At 37.3% G+C, this 27,589-nt stretch overlaps 4 protein-coding genes and 1 long non-coding RNA gene across 5 annotated transcripts; 2 read left to right on the forward strand and 3 right to left on the reverse strand.

The window, feature by feature from the left end:
* The first annotated feature begins 552 nt into the window (after positions 1-552).
* LOC126631658 (rac-like GTP-binding protein ARAC5) lies at positions 553-3,313 on the forward strand. Its single transcript, XM_050301781.1, has 7 exons — positions 553-883; positions 1,785-1,872; positions 1,974-2,083; positions 2,198-2,261; positions 2,651-2,715; positions 2,800-2,865; positions 2,959-3,313. Exons 1-7 carry the CDS (start codon positions 785-787, stop codon positions 3,055-3,057), a joined length of 591 nt encoding a protein of 196 aa, XP_050157738.1. The 5' UTR covers positions 553-784; the 3' UTR covers positions 3,058-3,313.
* Positions 3,253-8,056, reverse strand: LOC126631653 (ABC transporter B family member 13-like). The gene is made up of 9 exons (XM_050301776.1): positions 7,697-8,056; positions 7,540-7,594; positions 7,249-7,424; positions 6,956-7,156; positions 6,611-6,870; positions 6,220-6,533; positions 5,147-6,139; positions 4,804-5,045; positions 3,253-4,693 (listed from the first exon to the last, which is right to left on the reverse strand). Exons 1-9 carry the CDS (start codon positions 7,973-7,975, stop codon positions 3,473-3,475), a joined length of 3,741 nt encoding a protein of 1,246 aa, XP_050157733.1. The 5' UTR covers positions 7,976-8,056; the 3' UTR covers positions 3,253-3,472.
* A 5,287-nt stretch (positions 8,057-13,343) lies between these two features.
* LOC126631661 (uncharacterized) lies at positions 13,344-13,866 on the reverse strand. Its single transcript, XR_007626428.1, has 2 exons — positions 13,636-13,866; positions 13,344-13,532 (listed from the first exon to the last, which is right to left on the reverse strand). It is a non-coding gene; the product is annotated as an uncharacterized LOC126631661 (long non-coding RNA).
* A 409-nt stretch (positions 13,867-14,275) lies between these two features.
* On the forward strand, positions 14,276-16,208 carry LOC126631660 (uncharacterized). Its single transcript, XM_050301782.1, has 6 exons — positions 14,276-14,439; positions 14,696-14,854; positions 15,171-15,211; positions 15,612-15,671; positions 15,772-15,831; positions 15,939-16,208. The coding sequence occupies exons 2-6, from the start codon at positions 14,737-14,739 to the stop codon at positions 16,011-16,013; spliced, it is 354 nt and encodes a 117-aa protein (XP_050157739.1). The 5' UTR covers positions 14,276-14,439; positions 14,696-14,736; the 3' UTR covers positions 16,014-16,208.
* A 1,775-nt stretch (positions 16,209-17,983) lies between these two features.
* LOC126631657 (uncharacterized) lies at positions 17,984-19,454 on the reverse strand. The gene is made up of 2 exons (XM_050301780.1): positions 19,372-19,454; positions 17,984-19,014 (listed from the first exon to the last, which is right to left on the reverse strand). The coding sequence occupies exon 2, from the start codon at positions 18,940-18,942 to the stop codon at positions 18,271-18,273; it is 672 nt and encodes a 223-aa protein (XP_050157737.1). The 5' UTR covers positions 18,943-19,014; positions 19,372-19,454; the 3' UTR covers positions 17,984-18,270.
* Between the last annotated feature and the right edge of the window lie 8,135 nt (positions 19,455-27,589).

The following is a 27,589-nucleotide window of genomic DNA, read 5'->3' on the forward strand; positions in this document are numbered from 1 at the left end:
TCATTAAACAATTTGCAATTTTCAAGTCAATTAATCCATCTATTTTACATAAATAATATTTTACTTTAAACTACTGAAAAGGAGATTCAAGTGGTAAGGAGTTTGTTCCTTACACACTAACAAAATCAATTATTTGTATTATGACACTTGATTATTAGACTTTATTCCTTACACACTAACAAAATTCTCAATTTGTTGACGTTGCATACACAATTTAAGTGGAAAGGAGTTTGTTCCCCTTAAACAAGATCTTGAGTTCAAACCTTGTGAATAAAGATGCCAGCTTTAGAAGAGTTTACCCCACCCCCGGACGCCTCGAATAAGCTCCGATCCGGCTCGAGGGATTAGTCCCCCCTTCCCCCTGGATTCATCCAAAAAAATTTTGAAACCAAAACAAGATTTTTATTCTTATTTTTTGAATTTGAACCAAAAAAAGGAAAAAAGCAAAAAGTAAAAAGATAAGCAGATAAGGGAACCTAGGGAGGTGTGCCAGCTGGCAAAAGCTTGGCTTGGCTAATGGCTAGGTCAGCCAGCAGCGCTTCCACCACGGTTTTGACTTTTTGACTCCCCTCGTCCTCCCTCTTTCAAATTTCAATTTCTTCTCACTCCCACTCCCACTCCCACTCCCACTCCCTCTCCCTCTTTCCGAATTAGGGTTTCTGCTAGCAAAGATGGCGTCTTGGTGACCTCAGAAGGAAGTAGAAGCGACGGAAAAGGAGATATTTTCGGGCGGAGATCTGCTGCTTCGATCTCTAGGTGGAAACATTGAAAATTGGAAACTGAAATGAGCGCCTCCAGGTTCATAAAGTGCGTGACGGTCGGCGACGGCGCCGTCGGCAAAACCTGCATGCTGATTTCCTACACCAGCAACACCTTTCCCACGGTCAGTCCCAATTTCGTAATTTCACCGCCTTCCTTGTTCCCATTCCAGTACAATTGCATGCTCGTCTGCTTCAGTTCTTGCTTCTTAGTTCTTCCACGGCAATTTCCCGGATTTTGTCTTATATGCTTAGCTGCTAGCATAATCATACACAAAGGTCTAACATTGATTATATTTCGCTAAAGTTCAAACCTTGATTTAGTTAGCTGCACTGTTGTAAAAATCCATGTTGTCGGCCACCATCCTGATTAATGTCCAGGTATTTGAAAATTAAGAAATGACGTCTAGACCTGTTGAGGCGTCTGCTTAGACCCGTCTAGCCTGTCCAGACCCATCTAGACACTTGCCTAGGTTGCTACTCACTTAAACAGAAAATAAATAATTTTTATTTTGTATTTTATGTTTTTTTTCCAATAAATTGTAAGAGACTTGTTGTAGACTTAAATGAACACACAATATATGCTTGTTTACTATGTTTTCACCGTGTTTCAATACTTCATAATATATACATTATTCTATTTTGTAGATTACGATGAAATTGTTTATATTGTAAGTATAAACTGACTTTATTTATATGAAATATAATAGATTTACATAAATCCACCTAGGCACCAGTTTAGGCCCCACCTAGGCGCTAGGCGCCAGCCTCCTGCTCGAGTGGCGCCTAGCGTCTTTTAAAACCTTGGTTAGCTGAAGAACAACGTTAATTTTTCCAAAGATGATTCTAAGTATGCTTAATTGTTGTTAAATCTCTGTTGCTCCACATTATGATGCATTGGTGTCTGTATTGTGTTTCATTAGCCGAAGGATTCGTTTCTTTTGAAGTTGTTATCGTGCTAATTCGTGTAGTTGAACTTGGATTTTCGTATAATTGACTAAGAGTGTGGTTGTAATCGAAAAACAGGACTATGTACCGACTGTTTTCGACAATTTCAGTGCAAATGTTGTTGTGGATGGGAGTACTGTCAACCTGGCTCTATGGGATACAGCTGGTGATTTTACCCCTCATGCCCCTGTTATATATGCGATTTCGTTTAATTTTGTTTTTGTTTTTCCCTGTATTTTGGGAGTTTTAATAACTGTTTTCTAACAGGGCAGGAGGATTACAATAGATTAAGACCATTGAGCTATCGAGGGGCGGACGTTTTTATCCTTGCTTTCTCTCTCATAAGCAAAGCCAGCTACGAAAACGTTGCAAAAAAGGTTCCAAATCTTCTTTACAATCCTGTTTACTTTCTTAGTATCTATGTTTGCAATAATTTCAATACACAATGTTTGGTGTGTGTATGAGTTGTTTGATTTTGTTTTCCGTTTCAGTGGATTCCCGAACTGCGCCATTATGCACCTGGCGTTCCAATAATTCTGGTTGGAACAAAGCTCGGTAAGATCTTTTTTCTCAACCCCCTTTGTAATGTATGTTTGTGCTGGTGTCTGATCTAATGCTTTAGAGTCCCTGTAATTTTTGGGACTATTGATGTTTAAACTTCCCATTTCTTCCATGTAGGATCGGTGTCACGGTTCAGTTACTTCTAAATTTCTTTGAGCCTGCATTGAATACTAGCTCTTAGTTTTGATATTGTCTTCAATACCGGACTGTTTTAAGATTGATGTTTTGGATACTTAGTCGTTTAGCAATTATCACTTTTATTCCTGTTCATGAGTCAACATTTCTTATCATTATCTGGAGCGTTATTGTTATCACTTATTACTACAGAATTTTCTTACTCGTTTGATGAACGAGGTGCTCAATTTTATGATTTTCATTTGCAGATCTTCGGGATGATAAACAATTTTGTATAGATCATTCTGGTGCAATTCCCATTACTACTGATCAGGTAAGGCTACTGCTTCACCCCTAAACCTAAATAATATCTTTTTAAGTTGGTCTACTGACCTTTGATTTTCTTTTTGGCCTAAAGGGAGAGGAAATGAAGAAACTGATTGGAGCGCCTGCATACATTGAGTGTAGCTCGAAAACACAACAGGTATGAAAGCTTTTTTGTCTTCCCTCTCGCCAAATTTGTCATTTGTCTTCACCCCTCGTTGTTGACATGATTCCTTGAAAATTTTAATTGCAGAATGTGAAGGCTGTTTTTGATGTGGCCATTAAGGTGGTGCTTCAGCCACCGAAGCAAAAGAAGAAGAGAAAGGGACAAAGGGCTTGCTTCATATTGTGAAGGAACAAGTAGATTTATGAGCTGATTTGCTGACTGCCGACCTTTCTTCACCGCTACCTCCTCTGTACTCGAAGTCCTTGCGGAAGCAGCAAACCGTGGTGTATGTATAGTATGTATTGACATTTTATGGATTCATGTGATAGCTTTAGATGGTTTGTTTAAGACTTATGTTCATGTATTTAAGTGACAGTTAGCTTTGCTAACACATGCATTTCTCCGTCTTTCTCATATATTGCATCGAACTCTTTCTGGATAATGTCTGTATAACATAGTTCACAGTTCAATACCATATTATACAGAAGTTGCAAAAGAGAAAAGCATACAATATCGGTCTTTATTAGTACATCCCTCGAAAAAATTATGCAGTTTGTAATCGAAAAAATTCATAGGAAGTTTATCATATAATGCCTTTGAATTAATCAGTCGCTTGTGCCTTTTGTTGCTGTAGACTAACTAATTGTTTGTAGAGACTACCAGGTCTTCCAATCAGCTGCTCGTGGCTTCCCATTTCAGCCACCCTACCATTTTGTAGCAGGGCGATACGGTTGGCATCACGAATAGTTGACAACCGGTGTGCTACCAAGATCGTCGTTCGGCCCTCCATTAGCTTATCAAGAGCCTCTTGGACCAGCTTCTCAGACTCTGTGTCCAATGCACTTGTTGCTTCGTCCAGAAGAAGAATCGACGGATCTTTCAGTATTGCTCTGGCAATTGCCACCCTCTGTTTCTGCCCTCCCGATAACTGCACCCCTTTCTCTCCCACTTGCGTTTTGTACCCTTCAGGCATTCGACTTATGAAACCGTGTGCATTCGCTGCTTTCGCCGCTGTCACTACCTCTACTTCCGATGCTTCCTCGTGCCCATACTTTACGTTCTCATAAATTGTTGTGCAGAACAATGCCGGCTCTTGCTGAACTAGACTTATTCTCTTCCTCAACGATTTCAAGTTCAAACTTCTGATATCGTATCCATCAATTAGAACCGTACCAGAAACGGGGTCATAAAATCTCATTACCAGTGCAATCACCGTACTCTTCCCAGAACCACTTGGCCCGACTACTGCAAGGCTCTTTCCTGCTGAAACCCGTAAATTCAAATGGTCGAAAATGGTGATATCCGGCCTTGCAGGGTACCAGAAACTCACATTCTTGAACTCTATATCTCCTTTGACATTAGCAACAACATTTGATCTGGGATCATTACGATGTATGGCCGTTTCTCGCTTTAGGATACTGAAAATTGGGCCGAGCACTTGCGATCCCTTCATAATTTCTGGTGTGAGAGCTAGGGTTTCTGCTATACTCAGTGACGTGACTATTAAGACCATGAAGGACTTGATGATGTCTCCGAAATTCGAGTCTTTATCCTTGATTAGTACTGATGCATACCAAAGGCCAAGCGCATAAGAACAGAATGCGAAAAACTGCGATAAACCGTAGCAGAAACCTGATATGTGGCCTCTTATAACTGCTTGCTTGTTTGGCTTGTTTAGTTCCAAGGAAAACTGGAGTGATATCCGTTCTTCGCAACCAAATGCAGCAACAGTACGTATGTTGGCAATCGCTTCGCGTGCCACGGAAGTTGCTTTTGAGTAGGCATGGTTGTAGTCCCCTCCGAATCCCTTCAGAAACAGTTGCTGCGCATACAGATCAAGAAAACCAAACATACGTTGGATTCAGGATAAAAACAATTGAAACATAAACAATATGCAGCTTTTAACAATGTCGTGGTTGTTTTTATTCTGACCTCAGTTATGGAAGCTCCGATAAGTAGAGGGAGGGAGGCACTCACGACAGCTGCAATACGCCAACTTAAGGTGAAAGCAATAGCGAAAGCAGTCACTGCGAGTGCGAGATTCTGCACGATTGTTGATAGACGGTCAGCTAGAGCGCTTCGCACTAATGTTGCATTTGCTGCTAAAGTTGATGTCAGTGCTCCGGTGTTATTCTCATCCAAATCAAACCAACCAACTTCGTTTGAAAGGATAGCTGCAGTCGAAACAAGAACGAGTTCTCAGATTTGATTGATTTTGTAATGTGCATTACATGAGAAATGAAAACATGAATTGATCTTTGAGGTCGAGAAGAACCTTTGAACATTAATAAGCGAACGCGAGTTGTGAGCCGCTCCCCCATCAATGTATAAAAGTAGTGCTGCAGGAGATATATTGGGACAGTAAGAGCAGCCAAGCCAACAAATATGAGAGCTATCCTATCAACATCATGTTTGATTTGAGAGCCACTAGGAGCGTAAAACGCTGTCAAGACGTGAGTTATTCCAAGGGCGAAAAGAGGAGCTTCCATGCCGGCCAGAACTGCACCAAGTGACCCGAGTATTGCATAAGGCCACTCGGGCGCATTTAGTTTCACTAATTCCCACACTGATGCAGTAGGAGCAGAGCTGTTTTGATCACTTGGCTTCTGCTGTTTGGTTGTGGTTGCCTTGTCCTCCTGCGGATAGTTACTCTTGGTATCGCGAAAGCTGGATTCTCTCGAAGAATGTCCAGATACTAAGCCAGAATCTTTAACATGTTCCAGTACCTGCAAGCTCACCAGATTTGCATACTCCCCTTTCTTGGACATCAAGTCTGAATGGTTGCCACTCTCAGCAACCTGACCGTTCTTCAAGACAACGATTGTGTCCACATCCCGGATAGTGGACAACCGATGAGCAACGATGACTGTAGTTCGATGCAACATGATTTTCTCTAGTGCCTGCTGAACGATTAGTTCTGATTCTGCATCAAGAGCGCTTGTGGCCTCATCTAAAAGTAGTATTTTTGGGTTTCGCAGCACTGCTCTTGCAATAGCTATGCGCTGCTTTTGCCCTCCGGAAAGCTGAGTTCCTCCTTCTCCTGCCTGAGTGTTGTAGCCATCAGGCAATCCTTCAATGAAAGAATGTGCATTTGCAGCTTTAGCAGCTTCCATGATCTGATCCATGTCTGCGTCTTCTTTACCGTACAAAATGTTGCCGGCTATAGTAGTCGCAAACAATGCCGGTTCTTGACTTACCAATCCCATCTGTTCTCGTAACCATTTCAGTCGGAGAGTTCCGAGTTCATGTCCATCCAACAGTATTTTACCTGACAAAAAGTGGTTTATGATTTAGCCCTCAAAACAAAAAACGAAATGGTTATTAGACAGGACCCGAAATAATATATACCTGAAACGGGGTTGTAGAATCGCTGAATCATGGATATAACAGTGCTCTTTCCTGAACCACTAGGGCCAACAACTGCAAATGTCTTGCCAGCTCCAATCGAAAAGCTCAAATTCTCAAACACCATGTTTGGTCGTGAAGAATAGGCGAAACCAACCTCACAGAAGTCAATCTGCCCAGATACTTTCGGCAACACTATTCCATTGTCCGATACCTTAGAGGAATTGGAATCCGAATCAATCATCGTCATGATATTACCAGCAGCAGCTCTACCCTTCGCAATTGCAGCAAGGTTTGGAGCAGCTTGGCCGAGAGCACTACACAAGAAAAAAGGTCTGCTTTTAATCACGAAACGGGAAATAGTAAATGCGCACATAATTTGGAGTGGACTTACAATCCACTGAAGATGACATTGAGGATAGTTGTGAATGCTTTCCCTCCGTTCGTGTCGTGATGCCTTACAAGTATGCCGGCGTACCACAGAAGCAATGCCCAAGCGCAAAACAACAGCCCATATGTAAACCCTACGCCAACTCCCTTCGCAACACCGCTCTTCTTTCCCAGCTTGAGGGCCTTGTTCAGTGAGGTTGAGTATGCTTCAATGGCTCTGTCCTCTCCCCCGAATGAGTACACAGTACGAATCTGTGAAATAACCTGGTACATGCAAAATGTGAGACCAAAATAGGCTACATTAGCGGCAAGATTTGTAAGATAACGAGAAATACCGAGAACAGTGTACCTCTTCAGCAACCTTGCCGGCTTCTGCATAAGCAGCCTCACCCTTTTCGGATAAGGTAGACATGATTATAGTATAAGCTCCACCTGCAATAGCTATGAACGGAACCACAGCCAAGGTCAGAAGCGTAAGCTGCCATACTGATGTAAACCCGATGGCAAATCCGATAAGGAACTGCGAAAGGTAGCGCAACGCATGGCCGGTCTGCATTCAGAAGATACAAGGAACAATGTTACATTACGCTACTCTAAGTACGCTCTTCGAGAGATTTCACAACGGTTTTGGTTGCGGATTACCTTGTCACCTATTGCATCTTGCACTAGAATTGCATCACTTGAAATGTGGAAAATAATGTTAGTGTCTCTGGCTTCAGTGTCGAAAAAATTTATGTCCTTGTTTAGAACTGACTGGAGGTACTTCATTCGCAAACGCGCTGTCTGCCTCTCCCCCGTTCGTGTCCAGAATGCTACACCTGAAAATTAAAGCGTCAGCAAGGATACTCATACTTAATCAACTTGGCTACGCTCATGTCTGCTGCTACTGATGCTCGTATAACTAATTCGAGAAGTGAAGTTTCCGAAACGTACCAATCCATGCTGATGCGAAGAGAACGAGTCCAAGATATACCAAGTACAAAGCATACTGCAAATGAAAGAAAAGAGTAACCTCACATACATATCTCGAAACTGAACATCATCGCACAAAAAGGATTGCAAAAACCTAGTCTGAAACGTTTGATCTTACCTCGGAAACCCGGGCAGACTGTTGCTGCGGATTCTTTGCCAGATGCCCTAACGAATCGATCATACGACCAAAAACAACAAAGAACACAGGAAGCACACCACCATGGATACAAGCCCCAACACTTCCCAAAAACATTAACAAATAGTCCGCCTTATCGGCAGCAGCGAAAAGTCCGATGAGCGACACGCTGCGCTGCTTGCTCGGGTTCGTTTGTTTGTCCATTTTCCGAAGCGGGTTTCCGTCCGAAAACTTGTCGGAGGAAAGCTCTACTTCCTCCATTGTTGAATGCCGACAGACAAAGTGAAGTTTGCTGATTGCGGAGAGGGAGAAAGGTGTTTATTTCCCGCCAATTAATGCAGAAGCTATATAACTAGTTGGCGTCTCAACAAACAAATCGGCTCTCTTACTGCATTTTCTCGGAAACTTTTATTGCCGTATTTGTAGCTTTCAATTTGAGCCGTTGGATAAAGAAAGCAATTAATTCAATAAATAAAAAGATTTAGTTACTGGAAAAAAGGAAGGAAAAGTATAAATTTAAATTATAGTAAAGTGGTGGTTGCACTTGAATTTGGAGGCAGATTGTCTGCCTCCTAAGTGGTGGTTGCACTTGAATTTGGAGGCAGATTGTTTGCCTTCTTGTTTGGGTGCTCTTCCCATCTCCTTCTATTTTGTGCAGTCATGGTTAAGTCACGTCAACATTTTATAACGTGGCTTAACTGTGACCATACAAATAGGAAAGGATGAGAATGACACTCAAACAGAAGGGCAGACAATCTGCCTCCCTTGAATTTTCATGGATTTGAGCAGCAAGGAGTCGGATATCAATCACATCATCTTTCTACATCAGTATGTGGAACTCGTTTATATAACGATGACATTCACAACTCCACATATTTAGTTTGATAGGTTTTTACTTTTAGTTTTTAAGCAAATAATGACTTCTCAAATTTTGGATTTTAGATTTCGAATACTCGTTTGGGTTTAGGACTCTTTAAAAAATGAAGTCAAAATCAACTTAAAAAATAGTTTATTTCTTAAAAACGTCAAAAGTGTATTTTAGAGTTGATAAAGTCAAAACCACTTCTTTCTCTCTCGGAACTGGATCCCCAAAAACTGAGCAGCCTGAGAAATCAATTAGGGCCATTGAAATTTAATCAAACAGCTACAATTATTATAACTTCTAAAGGGACCCCTATTTGTAGCCATTGGTTTAAATTTCAACGGCCCAACATCATTGCTTAGGCTGCTCAGTTTTTGGAGATCCAGAAAGGATCCAGTTCCTTCTCTCTCGGTCTCCCTTATTTCTTTTACATACTCTTTCTCTCTCCTCCTATGCTCTCTCTTTCTCCCTCTTAGAAGTTCCAACTCCACCAAGGAGCTGCTGTAGCTGAGTTTTTTTTTCTCTTTAAAAACAATTATAACTCTTGTTTGTACCATACTTGACCAATTCCGAAACTACTGAGCATCGGTCAACGTTATACAGTCAAGGACCCAGAAGAGTTTCCCTCCAACCAGGATGCCAATCACAGCGCGACACGTGTCGACATCAGAAGCTAATCATAACGCGACACATGTCAACACCAGAAACCAATCATAACACGACACGTGTCAATGTCATAATGAAACTAGAAACTCTCTTCTATAAATAGAGATCATTCTCTCACAATATTTTCTAATGTCATTTGTAATAAATCATTCACTAGTACTCACAAAATGAGAGCTTGAACCTATGTACTTGTGTAAACCCTTCACAATTAATGAGAACTTTTCTACTTCGTGGACGTAGCCAATTTGGGTGAACCACGTACATCTTGTGTTTGTTTCCCTGTCTCTATCCATTTACATAATTATCCACACTAGTGACCAGAGCAATCTAGCAAAAGTCACAAACTTAACATTTTATGTTGTACCAAAGTCCTCGCTGATTTTGTGCATCAACAACTCTCATACAACAACAAAGCATTTTCCCACTAAATGAAGTCAGTTGTATGAATTATAGAACACAATTACATTCGGTTATGTGCCACGTCTTTCATTAGATCCAAGTACTCCACGTCTTTTCTTAGAGTCTCTTCCAAAATCTTCATGGGTCTTCCTCTACCCATTCGGCCCTGAATCTCTGTCTCGTAACGTATCTTCCAACTACAGCGTTAGTAGGCATTCGTTTCACATGTCCAAATCACCGTAACTGATTTTCTCTCATATTTCCTTCAATTTCGGCTACTCCTAGTTTACTTCGAATATCCTTATTCCTAATCTTATCATTTCTCATGTGCCCACACATCCAATGAAGCATTTTCATCTCCACTACACTTATTTTATGTACGTGTTGATACTTCATTGGCCAACATTTTGTGCCATAAAACATTGTTGGCCTTATTGTCGTCCTATAAAATTTTCCCTTGAACTTTGGCATATGATGGTCGCACAACACACCCGATGCACTCTTCCACTTCATTCATCCAGCTTGTATTCTATAGTTGAGGTTTCCATCCATCTCTCTATTCTTTTGCAATATATATCCTAGGTAGCGAAATCGGTCGCTTTTTGGTACTTCCTGATCTCCAATCCTTACCCATAACTCATTTGAGCCTCTGTTCGCACTAAACTTGCACTCCATATACTCTGTCTTTGACCAACTTAGGCGAAGACCTTTAGATTCCAACACTTCTCTAGAAACAATTATAAATCTCATACCAACCAAATTTTGAGTTAAAAAAAAAAGTTTTTAAGTGAGATTCTTAAGAAATGTTTTGAGAAATAATAATAAGGGAGTTTTAATGAAAATGACTTAGACCAAGACTATTTTAATAAAAAAACACACCCAATAGTTATCTTTAGTCAAAAAACACCTCAAAAGTAACCATAAAGACATTGGCCTCCAATTCTACATGGCTTGATTACAGAGCCCAACAATAACAAAAATAAGTTTTCAAAATTACCCCAACATAAAGAAGACTTGACTTTAGTGCAGGTTCTTTAAAGAGTGAGATCCCCATTTTAGCCACAAAATGGAGATGATGCGCTCATCCATTCTGAGATCATGCGGCTGGATTTAACGTGCCTTTTGTTTTTTTTTGTTTTTCTTTCAACGGGAGAAATAATGGCAGAAGAACAAGGGGGCGCAAGTTTGAAACCTTTTGTTTTCTAGGTTTTTCTTCCTTCATTCTTGGTGCATATATCAATCTTTGAATTTCCTTGTCCAAATTAGATTCAGATTTGGAGAATAACCTGACTTTGAGAAGAAAAAAAAAACCCAAATTATTGAATCTAATCTCCAAAACTAGAATTAAAAAGAAACGAACAAGAAAAGAGCTGTGCAATTGAATCAAAGAAGAGGATGCTCAAACTGAATCCAGTTTCCATGGAACTGGAAGAAACCAAAAGCCCCAATTCCTTGCACCCATTTCTCCTTAAAACTAGAAAGAAAAATAAATCTGTACCCTTGATAGACCACCACCTAACTACCATCCACCCTCCCCAATTACAAAAATTTGGACAATAAAAGGAAAATAGAAAAAGCAGACAAGAAAGAGACAGAAAAGTGACTTCAACCATGGCTTTCAACTTTCATTTTTGATGTGTCATCATCCATTGCTTTTAACCTTTCATCTTCTAGAAATAGTGTGCGTTATATTTTGTTGTATTTATAAGAATAGTGTTTATTTTGTTCCCTTTCAGAAATAGTGTAAGTTATTTTAGTTCAGTTTCAGAAATAATATGGGTTATTTTGGTTCAGTTTTAGAAATAGTGTGAGTTATTTCTAGTTCCAGAAATAGTATGAGTTATTTTGGTTTAGTTTCATAAATAGTGTGAGTTATTTTGTTCTAGTTCCAAAAATAGTATAGGTTATTTTGGTTCCAGAAATAGTGTGGATTATTTTATTGTAGGTTAGTGTGAGTTATTTGGAAGTAGTTCGAGAAATATTATGAGTCATATTTGTTCAATTTCAGAAATACTGTGAGTTATTTTGTAGTAGTTATAGAAATAGCGTGAGTCATATTGATTCAATTTCAGAAATAGTGTGATTATTTTGCTATAGTTTCAGAAATAATGTTCATTTTGTTACAATCCAGAAATAGTGTAAGTTATTTTGATTTATTCCATAAATAGTGTGGCTTATTTTGTTGTAGTTTCATAAATAATATGGGTTATTTTGCAGTAGTTCCAAAAATAGTGTAAGTTATTTTAGTTTAGTTTTGAGAAGTTCCATAAATAATACAAGATTACCTCCATAAAATCACAAACAAGAATATGTAATCACACGTTTGGACTCATGTTCAACAAATACTTTATAAATATTCAATTTTATTTATTTTTATTTGGGTAAATCGCCAAAATAGTCCCTGAGATTTGTATAACTCATCACTTTGGTCCCTGAGATTCCAAATCGATAAAAGTGGTCCCTGAGATTGTCCACCATCCGTCATTTTGGTCATTTCGTTAAAAACTCTGCTAAGTGTCCCAGAGCTTTGGCCAGAAGTTTGGGCAATTTTCAAAGCTTCGTAACTCAATCGTTTCTTAACCAAATTCGACTTATAATATATCAAAATGAAGATAGGAAAGTGTAGAATAAGATTATACCTATTTCAAAGCCCAATGGTTGCCAGAGATTGCTGAAAAATAGCCTCAAAGTTGATTGGTCCGAGTGAAAACTTGAAAACTCGCCGGAAACTGGGTAAACTTTAAACGTTCATAACTTCTTCAATACTCAACGAAATCAAGTGATTCAAAAACGAAAATCATAATTCTCGACGAGACAAAGAGAATGGTACCTTTTTAAATGGCTAACTCGCCGTGGTTTGGCCAAAAAAGGTCTCGAAAGTGGCTAACTCGAGACCAAGATAGCCATTTTCGAGCCATTTTTCAACCAAACCACGGCGCGTTAGCCGTAAAAAAAAAAAAAGGTACCATTCTCTTTTTCTCATTGAGAAGTATGATTTTCGTTTTTGAATCACTTGATTTTGTTGAGTATTGAAGAAGTTATGAACATTTAAAGTTTACCCAGTTTCCGGCGAGTTTTTAAGTTTTCACTCAAACCAGTCAACTTTGACACTATTTTCCGGCAATATCTAGCAACCATTGGGCTTCAAAATAGGTATAATCTTATTCTACACTTTCCTATCTTCATTTTGATATATTATGGGTCGAATTTTGTTAAGAAACGATTGAGTTACGAAGTTTTGAAAATTGCCCAAACTTCCTGACAAGAGCTCCGGGATACTTAACGGATTTTTAACGGAATGACCAAAATGATAGATGGTGGACAATCTCAAGGACCAAAGTGATGAGTTATGCAAATCTCAAGAACCATTTTGGCGATTTACCCTTTTTGTTTTTTAATTTTATATTGGAGCAAGGACATGAGAACCCCATTTGAAATGGTGACTTCTCTCCGTGAGAACTGAATTGGGATGTCCCAGTCTAAATTTATTATTGAGTAGGTTTGTGTTGGGCTCTTGCTTTTAGCCCTGTTTTTCAACCAATAAAAATGGTGACTTCTTTCCTCCCCTCTCTCTCAACCTCTGTGTGCCAAAATCTAAGTAAAATGCTTAATTAAATGCTACCCTTAATTCAGTTTGACAAGCTTCTAAATTCTACTACTAATTGTACATTTTAAAATGAGAACTGCTAAACAGACTCCTCATCCAAGTAAGTCTCATGGAAATCGTTATACACGTCCTCTATCTTGATAATATAAGCAAAACAAGCCCACCACAAAACAAATAAATAAAGGTATAATAAAATAAGTGCAGTAATTATGCTTCCTTCACCTTCCTAACCATCTTTTCCCTATTTTTTCACATCTCTGGCTGCAAACCATATCATCCCCACACTGCATCACCATGAACAACCAAAATTAAACATTGGATCCCAAAACTTGAAATTAAACTAGCAGGAATCACACCCATATGTAATTTTGAAAAGTTAGAACCCACCATAAATCACACTTAGAATAATCCCAGTTTAATTGATATTTAAAAAAATCTGGGTGGGAAAAAGGGTGTGAATTCGTTGATATTCAAAATAATCCCAGTTTTATTCATGGATGTGATTCACCGCCGCACCACACCACCGCCTCATCGCATCACCATTAAAATCACTGCCGCACCCAAAACTTGGATCCCACCATGTTCTCATGCTTCGTCTTTGTCGTCTTCTCTTCGTGTTGGATTTGCCATCATCTCCCAAACCGAAGGCGGTCTGGTTTTCTTTGACAAGACTAAACTAACGGAAAACAAAACTAATAGAACCCAAAAAGGTCAGGGGAAAAATCGAGAAATCAGTACGTTGTTATAGTTGGGTCATTTTAATTGAACTTGTTTAATATTGGGCTTTATACTAACTATTAAATAAAATTATTGCATGGCTTTTGATTAAAACTCAAAGTTTCGAAACCCTTTTCATTAGTTTTTCTTAATAAAAATTATATAGAATATCAAACAGTTCCTAATTGTCACCCCTAAAAATATCCAACAAAAAATGAAAATAAAAGAAGCTAAAAGGGCCGTAAATATAGATAGTTTTGGGCCCTCAGTAACTAATTCCAAGCCCAGAACTGAAAGTTTTTGTTTTCGTCAACAACCTAGAAACTAAGCCGGCTACAGCCCAAATTTCCATAAATTAATTCAGATGTTTAGGGTTTAAGATTTAGCAGACAGTGGGTTTTGGGAGCTTACGATTTGAGAATTAGGGTTTTTTCACGGAATTTCCATCGCCGACTCCCCTCACGACGATTGCTCGTATGTTTTTTTTTCTTAATTTTAAGTTCAATTTCTTCCTTCACTGTTTAATTTTAATGCTTCGGTGTTTTCAGTAGCTGCTTCTAGTTTGATTTGTTGAATTCGCTGTTGGGTTTGTATTAATTTGAATTAAGATGCCAATTTGATTTGTTTTGGACAAAATGAAGTTGCCCGGTAACTGTTTGATGAAATGCTCAACTGAACTCATGGCATGTTTTGGGTTTGACTTTGCTAATGCTTAAAGCTCTAACTGCAGGTGCAACAACGATATCTAACGGTGCGTCCCAGAAGCATTTCATGGCATATTCCCAAGGTCGCAATTTCTTGTTCTGCGACTTGTGTGGGAGTATGCTAAATTTGAATTCAACTAAGTTTGCTCAATGCCCTTTGTGCAAGTTAAAGCGAAATGTGAAAGGTAGAGCAAACTTAAGCTTTTCGCCATTCGTGTTAACTTTTGCATCTTTAATGTGTTTTCTAGTTTCAAAATTTGTTTCAGATGAATCCATGCTGTATTTTAGTTTTATTTGCTCGATTTCGAAAAGAGTTTACATTTGGAAGTGTTTCATATTCCAACTGCTATAGAATTTAAATCATGCCATGTCTCGGGCTTTATATTTTTCTGTGACATAAATACGTAATATTTTTGTAGGTTCATAAATCCCTGTAAATTTAACTTAATATTTCCTTTCCTTAGTTTTGTAAATTCCTAATGTGATTTTGATTGTCTTCAGAGATATCCGGAAGAGAAATATCTTACAAAGTCACTGCTGAGGTATGCCCAAAACTATCGTGCTGATGCCTGTCATATATGTGTAGATTGTAGGCTATTTATATAGTCTAAATCTTGTGTGGATAATCACTCTAGTGTTCATCTGTGTGCTTAGGTGTGTACACTAAATTGAGTTGTGGCAGTTCGCACATGAACTGTGTTGTTGTTCGACATTTTTTTTCCTTCATATTTTCTCATGCCCCCTCGCACACATTTAGGAATGTGGAAGGTCTTAGCTTCGCTTAGATATTAAAATAGACATAAGCAGTGAGTTGAGTTAAAGATGACACTCAAAAAGTTGGATCTGATTGTAGCATCTGAATTGATACGAATAGCGTTGAACTTTATATCTCTTTCCACATCACAGCACCAAGTTATTACTCTATGTGTGTTCTTGTTGCAGGATATCAGAAGAGATCTAGGCATATCAATAATTCCTGAAGAGAAGGTGCAATTGCAAAAGGTAGATGTGCTTTTTGGTTTTCAAATAAAACTGTGGTTTTTGTTTGGGAATGTGCTTTCAATCTCCCATTTTTCTTATGCTACTTTTTTCTCGTGAACAGACAGATGCTAAAACATGTGAAAAATGTGGCCACAACGAGCATACATATTACTCCCGACAGGTTTGCTAGATCGCTCTATCATCTAAGTATCTGTTTTTCTTTTTCTTTTTGGAGTCATCTAATTATCTTTTATGTTGCCTTGTCTTCTTTCATTAATACGTATCTAGATGAGATCGGCAGATGAAGGGGCAACTACTTTCTATGTGTGCACCAATTGCCAGCACCAGTTTACTGAGAATTGATGCGTCGGAGGTTGTAAGAGATTATGGGATCACAATGTGTGCCTTGATAGTTGACATGTTCCTAACAAATCTAAGATTTATGCCTTGTATTGAGTGTATATTTAAGATTTATCAACTGTGCGATCAAAGTTTTGTCATACCGAACCAGATTTGTCAGCTTTAAGATTTATGCCTTATATTGGCTGTTTTGTTGTAGTTATTGTTTAAAATTTCTTTGATACGATTAGTATTTTCAGATAAATTTAAAAATCAAACAAAGATATAGATATGGAGGGTGAAGTCTAAACATTACCTCATATTGGAGAAAATCATAAGTTCAAGCTAAAATCGATATATGTCATCGGTATTTCCAGACACATCCATTAAATATTGGAGAAACTCTTATATTTTGTCCAAACCAATATTTGACAATTCTTAAAGTTTTATTTAAATTTCCATCATGTCCATCGAAAGTAACGAATATTGATATCGATCTTCCATATGTCCGTTGATATTTTCACAAATTTACATATTGATACTTGCACCAATATTGATATTTAAACACTGGTTATAGGATAGAGTCAATAATCTTTATATTGTTCTCCTTAGCATCAAATGTGAATGCAAATTGCATATGGTCCAATATGCTAGTAGATAAGATATTGCTTTCTACCCATGCGTCTCTGGTTCGAAACTTTCCCTCCTCAAATTATTGTAATAGATCCGAACCCTTCCCCTACCCTTTAATAATAGCAATTTCAAAAAAAAAAAAAAAAAGTGAATGCAAATTCTTTACCTTGTGGTTTTGCTTCCGCTGTATTTTTTTTTTTAACAAACGATATTACCTACATTATGGGGTTGGGAGAGTGGGTAAAGCCTCATAATAGACTAGCAATAATGTAATTCAAATTCGTCTTTGGCGAAAATCAAAATAAAGATAACTTGTTTGGATATGAGAATAGATTAAGCCAGGTGGTGGAAGTTTTGTTATCTCCAATACTCCACATGTATGTGCTGTTAGAGTTTTTGTAACGATCGGAATCAAATCTCAAGTGGATCAAAACTACATATCGATGATATGTTGTTCAAATATCGATTGATCTAACATTTAAAGATTGACAACATAGAAAAGAGATGTCGATGTGGTACTCAAAAATTGATCATTTTGTTAGATTAGATTTTATTATTTTAGTTTATGGTTTTCGGCAAAGATTGGTATGGTTTCCGTTTGATAAGTTTGGTTACGATGAAGTAAAGGAAGAGAAGGAAAAATTGGTTGGTTTTGGGGCGCATTTGGCCTGTGACGGATTTGGTTGCTGCTACTGAGATCTGCTATTGACCACCACAATTATTAATTACAATTATTAATGGAGCGCTTGAATTGGTGACTACTCAATTGATTTTGAGTATCTAGTTATAAATTGATCGTTTGTCACAATCTGATGTTTGACTGTTGGTTGTTGGAATTGCTTGTTTGCTCGCTCGCTTTAATTACTTGCTTGCTTGAATCGCTCGCTCATTTGAATTACTCGCTTTCCTTGTCTTGTTCGTCTAACAAAGCATATCTTGTCGCTTCCGCCTACTAGAGATTGTATCCATATCTAATTGTTGGAAAACTCATGTCGTATACCACCACAGAGTTTGATAGAGGTGTTGGAAATTAGTTTTATTATTATTTATGGTTTTTTTGTGGGTCAAAAATATTATAATTTCGTACTCGTTAAGTATTAGGGTTTACTTTTGGTTTCTATATATATAAAGTTTTGTACTCGTTTATTGTAGAAAAGTTAGTCACAATGTAGTCTTATAAGTTATTTAGCCATCTCGACGAATTTGTAATGCTCTCTTTCATTTCAATTAACAAAGTACTATTCATATTTCGTTTGTCATATTCTTTGAATTTCAACTCATTTCCGTAATTAAAACCCGAAAAACGATCATTTTGACTAATTTCCCAACCAAAAACTTGAAACATACTTAGGGCATTCTTCCAAGTCATAAAACCTTCATATCATTATTACTTGGTGACCGACAAAAGGAAAAACAAATTTGAAAAGAAAAAAAGAAAAACTTCCTTGGGTAATTTTTTGTGCACCCCATTCAAAAATACAGGTGGTGAGATCACAAATTTCCTCAAGGAGAATGGAGGAGAGGATTACATGATAAATTGATCATCACGAATTAACCCTCTCACAAGCCTTTATTTACACAAATGACACCTACAAGCCAAACCTTGATCACCAACTACCAACGCAACAGCACCAACCACCTCAGCCGCTCAGCGGAGACGTAGAAGACGACAGAGGTTGTCGGTTGCTCCTGCGTCAACTCCCGCTGCAGCTTCAGAGTTGCAACCAAGCCTTGGCTGCAGAGAAAACCTCGGCAGAGGCAGGCTACTCGGAGGCGGCGAGAGAGTGAAAATGGAACCTGAAAACTTCTCCATATCCACACCACCACCGCGGCGGCCACCGAGACTCTTACCAGTGGATGATGATAAAACCCTAGTAACATCTTTGGGAAGATCATTCGGATCGGGCCCTAAAGGGCTGGTGGAAGCGATGACCAAACGCTCGGATATCGCTTTGAAGTCATGCTTATTAGCTTCTTCTTTCTTGGAGGGCTTAGATTTCGGCTTTTTCGGCGTGAGAGATTGGCTTCTGGTGATCATGTTGTTGGTCTTCCTGGTGGCGGGAGGATGGGAGGCGCCGCGAGTACGCAACGGAAGAGACGGCAGAGACGGCAGAGACTGGTGGTGGTAAGGTGGTCTGTTGGGAACCGGTAGAGGAAGGAGAGGCGGGTGTTGGTGCTGCTGCCTTTGCGCTTGTTGAAGATGTTGGTAGCGGTGGTGGTTGAACACAGAAAGAGAAGGTGGAGGAGCTTGGAGGAGACCTCCATGGATGTTGTAATTTATGGGAGCAAGATTTTCAGAGCTTCTTCTCATCATTTTCATCTGCTTGCAGGCACAGATTGATTGTTCTACAACAACAGTTTCCAGTTTCCACGGCCAAAAATTGCAGCTCTTCTGAAGTGTAATATATCACAAAATTAAAAATATTTGCCACCGTGAAAATCTATGATTAATATGCAAGATTTTCTGTAGAAATTTGGTGACAAAAAAGAAAGAAAATGTTCGAGAAAAATTTACAGTAAATCTGAACCAAAAAAGGATTTCGATCACGAGAAATCAAAGAACCAAAATCAAAATGTTTCTCTAGATCAATACTTTTAAGTTGAACTCGCGTCGAGTTGAAACAAACTGATCAAATATAAGAATTTTAGGCCCTCGAGAGACGATGAAAATTTCAAATTAAATTCGAGATAGGAATTTTAATCTTAACATAGAAGTTAGAATAAGAGATCTCGAAGTACTTCGCGTTACCTCGAGGAATCTTGAATTAGCTTTGTACCTCTACCTCCTTTTTATAGAGCGACGCTCCCCAACGAGAAATTTTTCATTGTGATTGGAATATAGGTGATACATCACGTGTTTTTATATAAATAGTGATAAATTTTATTTTTTAACTTTTTAACTTTTTAACACACGTATTCCATCATTTGTATAATGATACGTAATGTACAATCCCATGTTCCGGTCACACTGAAATATCTCTCCTCTCCAACGGCTACATTATTCATTTTTTGGTTAATCTTAGTTTACTACCCTAAAGTTTCTTGATTTTCAACCTTTGATACATGAAGTATTTTTTTGTCCCAGTTTGGTACGTAAAATCATAATTCTGAGACACTTTCATACATCCATTAAGTTTTTCGTCAGAACCTCCGTTAACTGATGAAGTGGCGCCTACGTGGATAATGACCGAACGCCATGTGTCAATATGAGTCCACGTGGATATTTAAAAAAATTAAAATTAAAAAATTAAAATAATAATCTTTTCTGAGCATCCTACCTCACTCTTCCCGACCCCCTCCTACATTCTCCCTCCCTTCTCTCCTTTACACCCACCCAACCTCTATACGGTACCTACCCCCACCCTCTTCACCTCCCCTCCCTTCTCTCTCCTCTACCCTCTTCACCCAATTCCTCCTATCAGATCGTCGCCGTATTCGAAACCCCTAAACCCGTCGCCGTCACCATGGGCTCCAAGATTAAGACCGTTCAGCAATCGAGACTGTGATTCGCTATCTCTGAAACGCCGATCAGCTACTGGTTCCGTTAATCCACTGTCACCCACGGCAGACCTTCGATAACGTAGACCCATATGTGCCGTGGCGAGGCCTACATCATACCCATATAGGTGGAAGAGGAGTGGGGCAGATGGTGGGTGTGCGGGGATAGTGGGTGCAGAGGAGAGAATGGAGGGAGAAGGAAGGGAGAGGGTCCGAGGGAAGTAGGACGCCCAGAGAAGAAAGAAAAAACTTTAATTTTTTTAACTCACATAGGCCCATATTGACACGTGACACTCAATCATTGTCCACGTCAGTGCCACATTATCAATTAACAGAGGTCCTGACAGAAAACTTAACGGATGTATGAAAATGTCCCATAATTATGACTTTAAGTATCAGGCTGGGACGAAAAAATTCCTTGTACTAAAAGTTGAAAATCAAGAAACTTCAAGGCAGTAAACTGAGATTAACCCTTCATTTTTTTATTTTGTATTTTAACGTTTTATACGTGTTATAAAATATTTTAAGATTTATATTTTATTAGATTTCTGGTATTTGACAGACAGCCGTTGCGGTCGGCTACAACTTGGTCCAAAACTGGGGGCACTGTTCTGTTGGGCGGCAACCGCCAGTTCGTCTTCCACCGTTGGATCCCTCCTATGGAAAGAGCCGTTGGGGAAACTCTGGCCGTTGATAAGTCTGGGTTCCTCGTAATTGGCTGGGGGGCGATAGGGACTCGTCGAATCCTAGCCACACACGTTGTTAACTAGGGGTGTCCCAGCATTGTTTTAAAATTATCCCTCTGACCTCACGTGCAGGGTAGGGAAGAAAGAAGTGGTGGCAGATTTTTTTATTCTTCTATTTGTTATTATTTTGTTTACTTCACATAGTGAGTTTATTATTTTAAAATGTAGCATTTTCCACACACTCTTTGTACCTTGTATATATTCTTGTTAATTTTTTCATAGATCTTGTTTAATTTCATTCGATCCCGATCAATTGAAAATTAAGAGTAATGTGTAAAAATAAATGTGTCGATAGCATCACCTTATTCTAATTCGAATACAACTCTTCTTCATTAGGGCAATACACCACTTGAAACTTTCTATTTTGAATATTTTCATATTGTCCTTGAGACGTTCATTCTCATCCTGCAGTCTTGTACAATGATGTGTATCGTTGATTTTTTGGGTGATCTTTTAAAGTTTAATTTTACTAAAAATTAACTAAATTTAAAATCATTTAATTATATAATTGTCCCCAATTATGTTACTCAATTAAACACTAATTTTTTTTATAATATTGACTTAATATCAAACGATTTTAAATTAGATTAATTTTTTCACAAATCTTACCTTCAAAATATATAAATAAAAAAGATATAAAATACACAAGTGTAATGATTGTTAAAAGTTGCAAAATGAGAATGATAAGCAAAAAAAAAAAAAAAAAAAAAAAGAGGAGAAGTTGGTAGACCAACTTCTTTTTTTTTTTTTTTTTTGTGTGGGGAAAATGATTGGCTATGTTTATAATATATAAGACTTGGCACGTATCGATATTTTGTATTTTTGTTGACAGCTGGAACATAAGAAGATAGAGATGAATTTGGGACAAGGATCCTTTTCGGATCTTTTTTGTGAGAATCCAGCCATTAATCAATTGTATCCGTTTATTATATATCGTGCGGTCAGTTTTTGTTAAATACTATTTATCTTCAATTTTAAATTAAAATTTTAAAATGATTTATAACCGCACAATGTACGATGAATGAATACGATTGATTGATTATCCGGATCCACACAAAGAGGATTCGAAGAGGATCTTATTCCATGAATTTGGTTGCACTCCATTGCGCCTGGTCAAGCACTATACACGTGGCCTCATTTCAGCAACTGCTGTGCTGACAATGAAAAATCTTCCATAATTTCAATGACCAAGGAGGGAGATCAAGATCGTCGAAAATTCAATGAACAAAGTGAGAGATCCTAATTTTCTACATTTTCAACGTTCCATGTTGAATTACATCCGCCAGCTACATATACCGGAGAGAAGAATGGTAGAGCTTCAGTCGTATTTAACACGTAGCGCTTCTTATTATTGAATCTGATTATAAAAATTATAGTGGATATGCTGATTAAGTTAGAGGATTTGGATCCTCTTTGAGGCAACTGGTCGGGATCCTCCTGGTCAGTGTTGGTGGATCGTTGGATTTTTATCCAACAGATACAAACAGATGGCCCTCTAAAAGTTATAATAATTGTAACCGTTAGATAAAAATCTAACAGTCCATGAACACTGATTAGGAGAATCCCGACCAGTTGCCTCAGAGAGGATCCAAATCCTAAGATAGCTTGTGTTCCTCTGCTTTCTCTCTTTAGCTTGGTGGCTACTTGTAAAACTTTAATGCATGGTGGCAAATTTAGGATTCAGCACACTTATAGACAAGAGAACTATGTTGCAGATAAATTAGCAGAAATTGATCCTTCTTTGAAGTATGGTTGTCATAGTTTAGGAAGAACTATAGGAGGCTGCTAGACCCATATTTGTTTACACGGGCGGAGCCACCCAGAAGGCTAATGTGGGTTGTAGTTCAGGGAGGTTTTTTGTAAATGTAGTGCTATACATACATCTATTTTTATTTCTCATACATCCCTCTCAGTTTTCGACTTTCGGATCGAATGAACTAATGAAGATCAATGGTTAAAAAATCAACAAGGGTGTGTGAATAACACTATCTTTTTTTAAACCTATGCTTTAATGGCTTATGTTAATGCATGTAAACTATATAGTCCACTCATCTCCCATACAGATTATTTTATGTATATTTAGTAGAGGATATGTAATAAATAATACTTTTTATGTTGATAATAATAAATTAGTTCTATCTCCCCTCCCTCTCTATCATATTCGGTAAAGAAAAAGACTATGTTGCATATAAGAGGCTGCTAGACCCAGATTTGTCACAGTTCAGGAAGAACTATAAGAGGCTGCTAGACCCAGATTTGTTTAGTTGTTTTTGTTTTTTGAATTGTACCCAAAAAAAAAATCTAACACATGGCGCTAGTTTCACTCAATGTAACAGCTAACATAGTTGGATACTCTTACCAAAATTTCTGTCATGCATGCATGCATATTATTGTCGTGTTTATTTGTCTCTTATTTGGGATATGTACATGTTTAGGGCTTAAGGGGCAGACGACGCCAGATTCAATCCTCAGCACCGAAAGTTAATTAGGGTTGGTATATCAGTTTGACTCGAATGTTAATTTAATTTCCAAATTGAGCGCCATCCACGGCCATTTGTTCAGTTCGTGACGCGATATTGTGTGCCCAAAATTAGTCATGCATGCAGTTTCTATTTACGAGAGTTTCTTTCAAAACAAGATATGATGACTTGTAACGTCCAGATTGTCGACTAGCTATATATACATAGATTGCTAGGCTGGCTAGATGAATGCTTTCGCCGCAAAGTCTATCACACACCTCTCTTAAATTTAAGCTCATCGGTTCAAATTAGTTGAAGAAGATCAATGATAAAAAATTTCACAAATGTATGTTGAGGTAAAAATATTGTGTGAATAGCATTGTCGTAGTACTAATAACAGTACTGTCGACGTTGGCCCCTTGGGTGGGGAAAAGAATGAGTGTATCCTTCCTTAAGAGAACAGATTTTATCATACATGTTTGCCCTACCTTTACTATCATTGTCCTATTTTGAAACGAAAAATAAACGTAAGTGTGTAGAATGTAAAAAATAATAATTAAAAATTACTTCACATGAATATTTCAACCTGCTCTCTAATTATTCTCCGCCTTACTATATTTATACAGTGGTCAATCACTTTGGAGTTACATTCGTAACTTAATGCTATGTTGATGCGGCGTATTTTGTTATAGGATTTGACCAAACATCTAACGGCATGAGTTGAAACGACAATCATGCAGTACCTGTATGTTCTTTGTACTTGAACCGCATTTATTAATCCAGAGTGATTGTAACCTCTTGAAGATAAAAACACAGACTAACAAGCCATAAAATCTTAATACAAATCATACAATAATTATATTATATAAACATGCATTTATATAGTCGTTTCGGTCCAGTGCTAATTAATATTGACTAAGATCGAAATATAATTGAATGGAAAAAAAGAAAAAAAGAAGGGGATAGAGATATTCTTTCTCGCTTCTACAGACAGCAAACTCACCAACTTTAGAAAGCAAATTTTGGTGCCTTCTCGATCATCCACCCTATCACCATCCCATTATACCACATGCCAAGGTCTGAAGCTAATGGCACTTGTGGGAAGTGAATGTTTATAGTAATTAACAATGCTATAAGCCTATAACTCATTAAATTGGATCATAGATAGTAAATTCGCGTATAATATGCGTATTGTATATGTACGAACGCATGTACTTTTCAAAAATACTTATGTTTTCCGTACACGTTTTAATGATTCATTAAATTCCTTTTTTTTTTATAATTCCAAAGTATACATTATGCACATATGTACACATTTATTATGTTTAATACGCGTTATTTTGATGCATTTTTTAATAAACATACAATATTCACGTATTTTCACATATTATTGAATAAATAAAAATATACCTTTTACATAAATAGTGGCCGAATTTTTCAAAAATATTTTCTTAGTAAAGTTGCTACCCGTACATATTTTTTCACATACATATCCGTCATGTATTTTACAAAACTACAAATTGAATACGTATATATGGTTACGACGATCCACACACATGATATATGTAAATAATATGAAACGTGTCACATTAGTCCACATATATATATATATATATATATATTATTGGCCAGTGACGTGAGCTGTAACCAATAACCGTGCATGCACCGACCACTCTTAAAAATTATAAGACCCTTCTCATTCTTTTGTATATATGCTGCAATGCAAATATATATAGTATGGTATTTATATAGATATATACACATGCCTAAGTTTAGGCGGCCTTTGATTATTGGTTTCAAGATTTGTCGCCTAATATAGTTTATGATAACAAAGCTCACATGCCCTCTGGCTTGGATATTATGATATTGATGTAAACAAAAGTTAGGGCAAATGGAAAGTAAAAAATGTGTTGCTGGTTCATGACATAAAGGGTGATCATCATCATCTACTACAATATCACTCACAAATCAAAAGGTCGGTGTCTTAAAAGAACGGTCAACTCCAAACTTCTCAATTAAAAATATTAAAGTCTTTTTATCACCTTTTTACAGATTGGATCTAGCTAGATTGTCACGACCGTATTTCCTTCTATATACTCTGCACAATTGAAATTTGACACAGAACCATTTTTTGTATTTCTTTTTAAAAAAAAAATATCAGTTTGTGGCTTTATCATGGTAGTCCACTATTAGAGAACATGAAGACTTACAGAAGCATTTCAGTCCTCTCTACCCCCATCGTGTATTTTTTTTAAAGAGATAAGGCATGTTTGGAAGTGCTTTTAAAATGACTAAAAATCATTTTGAATGAAATGTTTTGGAACCAATCTTTGGTTAAAATACAAGTGAACCAAATAACATTGAGCTCGTTTGAAATTGTTTTCAAAATGACTGAAAGCGCTTTTGCGTGTTTCTATAATCAATTCTTAGTAAAAATGCAAATGCTTTAGAATTGGAACTCAAAAAACACTTTCGTAAAAAACGCTTTCAATCATTTTTTTAATGCACTTCCAAACCACTTCGTAAAACTTCACTTCTACCCATTTTCTTTTTCGATTCTAATAATGTTAACTTACAAACGTTGAGTTTTCAGATATATATTTGTTCTTTAGAGCTTTAATTTCGGTTTCAAGCTCCGTCCAAAATTTAATACTTAGAAATTCAAATCTATGGTTAACCAATTCGACGCAAGAAATTTAAAGTCTAAGCATTGATGATTTCACACTACAAAACAATCAACCAATTGAAGCGTAGTTGAGAAATGTTTAGTAAAATTGAGGGTTTCTCAATTTTACTACATTTCTCATTGGGCTTTTAGGTAAGGTAATCTATCTGAGCCCAGTCCAATCATTGAGCCCACTTTTTTTTTATTTTTCAATTGGGTTTATTTCCTTTCTCTAAGCCCAGACCTCTGAAGGCCTACCAAAACCCAACATATGTAAAACCGAACTCAACTCTCCCCTCTACCATTCCACAACTTGAACTTGTCTATTTTGTTCCCCAAGGTTGTGACATCATTGTAAAAATGAACTTGATTTTCAATTCGTCTAGCGTTATTTAAGTTGGCACCTGATTATAAGAAGTCTTATGTTCGACTCGTACTGCTGTATGAATGATTTCCATTGTAGTGAGTTGGACAACGTTTAAGATAAGTTAACAACACATTCTAAAATTCTTTATAAATAACTTATCGCTTGTGGCAAAAAAAATGAAATTTATCAAAAACATTACTAAGACAATGGGTTACATAAGATATTTGTCTCATGAGAAGATTCCATCCCATGTTATGACAAGTGTGCAATTTTGCTCATCACCCTTAAATGATGGTAATGCTCACCACCCTCTTTATCAAGTGCATTTTGGCTCATCACCATTTAGTGTGGTGTATGCTCACCACCCTATTTATCACCGTTAGATGAGTTTGAATTTTGAGATTTGTGCTTATCCACTACACGAATCTCGAAATTCAAACTCATCTATCGGTGATAAATAGGGTAGTGAGCATACACCACACTAAATGGTGGTGAGCAAAAATGCTCATCTATTTATCATCGTTAGATGAGTTGAATCCACTGCACACATCTCAAAATTTCAACTCATCTAACGATGATAAATGGAGTGACGAGCATCACCATCATTTGAGGATGGTGAATAAAAATATTCCCATTATTACAAAATTCATGGTACAACATTTCCTTTGTAGTTTTATTCCAGGTTGCCAGATATATGCTTTGTGTGACTTAAAATTATGGACTACATACAATATAATGCATGATGTTGATACGCTTGCAAATGAGGGGTAAAGACTGTCTGCCATCAAAAGCGACAGTTAGTTTAGTTAAGAGTTTAGAATAATAGTGACCCTAAATAACCAAATATCCAAACAGATAAAGGATAAAGGCTTCTAAATTTGTTGACATGTTTAGAAGTGTCTTTCAAATGATTGAAATTTTTTTTTGAAAAATGTTTTTGAGTGTCGCTTTTTAGGATGCATTTACATATTTACTAGATTAGCTCCAAAAATATTTTAACAAAATATGTTTTCAGTTATTTTAAAAACAATTTTAAATGAGCTTATAAAGAGTTTTGAATTTTTTATAGGGCAAAAGAAAATATGTCTTTCGCGCTTGAAACTTATTTCCATTTTTTGAAGATATTCTTATTTGTTTGTACTATTTATTCTTGGCTCTTGGAATTGGTAGATAACTGTGACTTGCCACCAGTTGTCTATTTAAAAAAAACAAAAATATAAAAAAATATTATT

The sequence above is a fragment of the Malus sylvestris genome, chromosome 8, assembly GCF_916048215.2.
Source record: "Malus sylvestris chromosome 8, drMalSylv7.2, whole genome shotgun sequence".
In the NCBI taxonomy this organism is placed as follows: domain Eukaryota; kingdom Viridiplantae; phylum Streptophyta; class Magnoliopsida; order Rosales; family Rosaceae; genus Malus; species Malus sylvestris.

What these genes read in the sequence shown, in the direction of transcription:
- LOC126631653 (XM_050301776.1), bottom strand. Translation starts at nt 7,975, where the DNA reads ATGGAGGAAGTAGAGCTTTCCTCCGACAAGTTTTCGGACGGAAACCCG. An exon ending in AATGTCATCTTCAGTGGATT is followed by an intron (nt 6,534 to 6,610) that starts GTAAGTCCACTC and finishes TTTCTTGTGTAG; the next exon opens with TGCTCTCGGCCAAGCTGCTC. An exon ending in ATTCTACAACCCCGTTTCAG is followed by an intron (nt 6,140 to 6,219) that starts GTATATATTATT and finishes ACTTTTTGTCAG; the next exon opens with GTAAAATACTGTTGGATGGA.
- LOC126631658 (XM_050301781.1), top strand. Translation starts at nt 785, where the DNA reads ATGAGCGCCTCCAGGTTCATAAAGTGCGTGACGGTCGGCGACGGCGCC. An exon ending in GGCTCTATGGGATACAGCTG is followed by an intron (nt 1,873 to 1,973) that starts GTGATTTTACCC and finishes GTTTTCTAACAG; the next exon opens with GGCAGGAGGATTACAATAGA. An exon ending in ACGAAAACGTTGCAAAAAAG is followed by an intron (nt 2,084 to 2,197) that starts GTTCCAAATCTT and finishes TTTCCGTTTCAG; the next exon opens with TGGATTCCCGAACTGCGCCA.
- LOC126631657 (XM_050301780.1), bottom strand. Translation starts at nt 18,942, where the DNA reads ATGAAAATGATGAGAAGAAGCTCTGAAAATCTTGCTCCCATAAATTAC.
- LOC126631660 (XM_050301782.1), top strand. Translation starts at nt 14,737, where the DNA reads ATGGCATATTCCCAAGGTCGCAATTTCTTGTTCTGCGACTTGTGTGGG. An exon ending in CTTACAAAGTCACTGCTGAG is followed by an intron (nt 15,212 to 15,611) that starts GTATGCCCAAAA and finishes TTCTTGTTGCAG; the next exon opens with GATATCAGAAGAGATCTAGG. An exon ending in ATACATATTACTCCCGACAG is followed by an intron (nt 15,832 to 15,938) that starts GTTTGCTAGATC and finishes ATACGTATCTAG; the next exon opens with ATGAGATCGGCAGATGAAGG.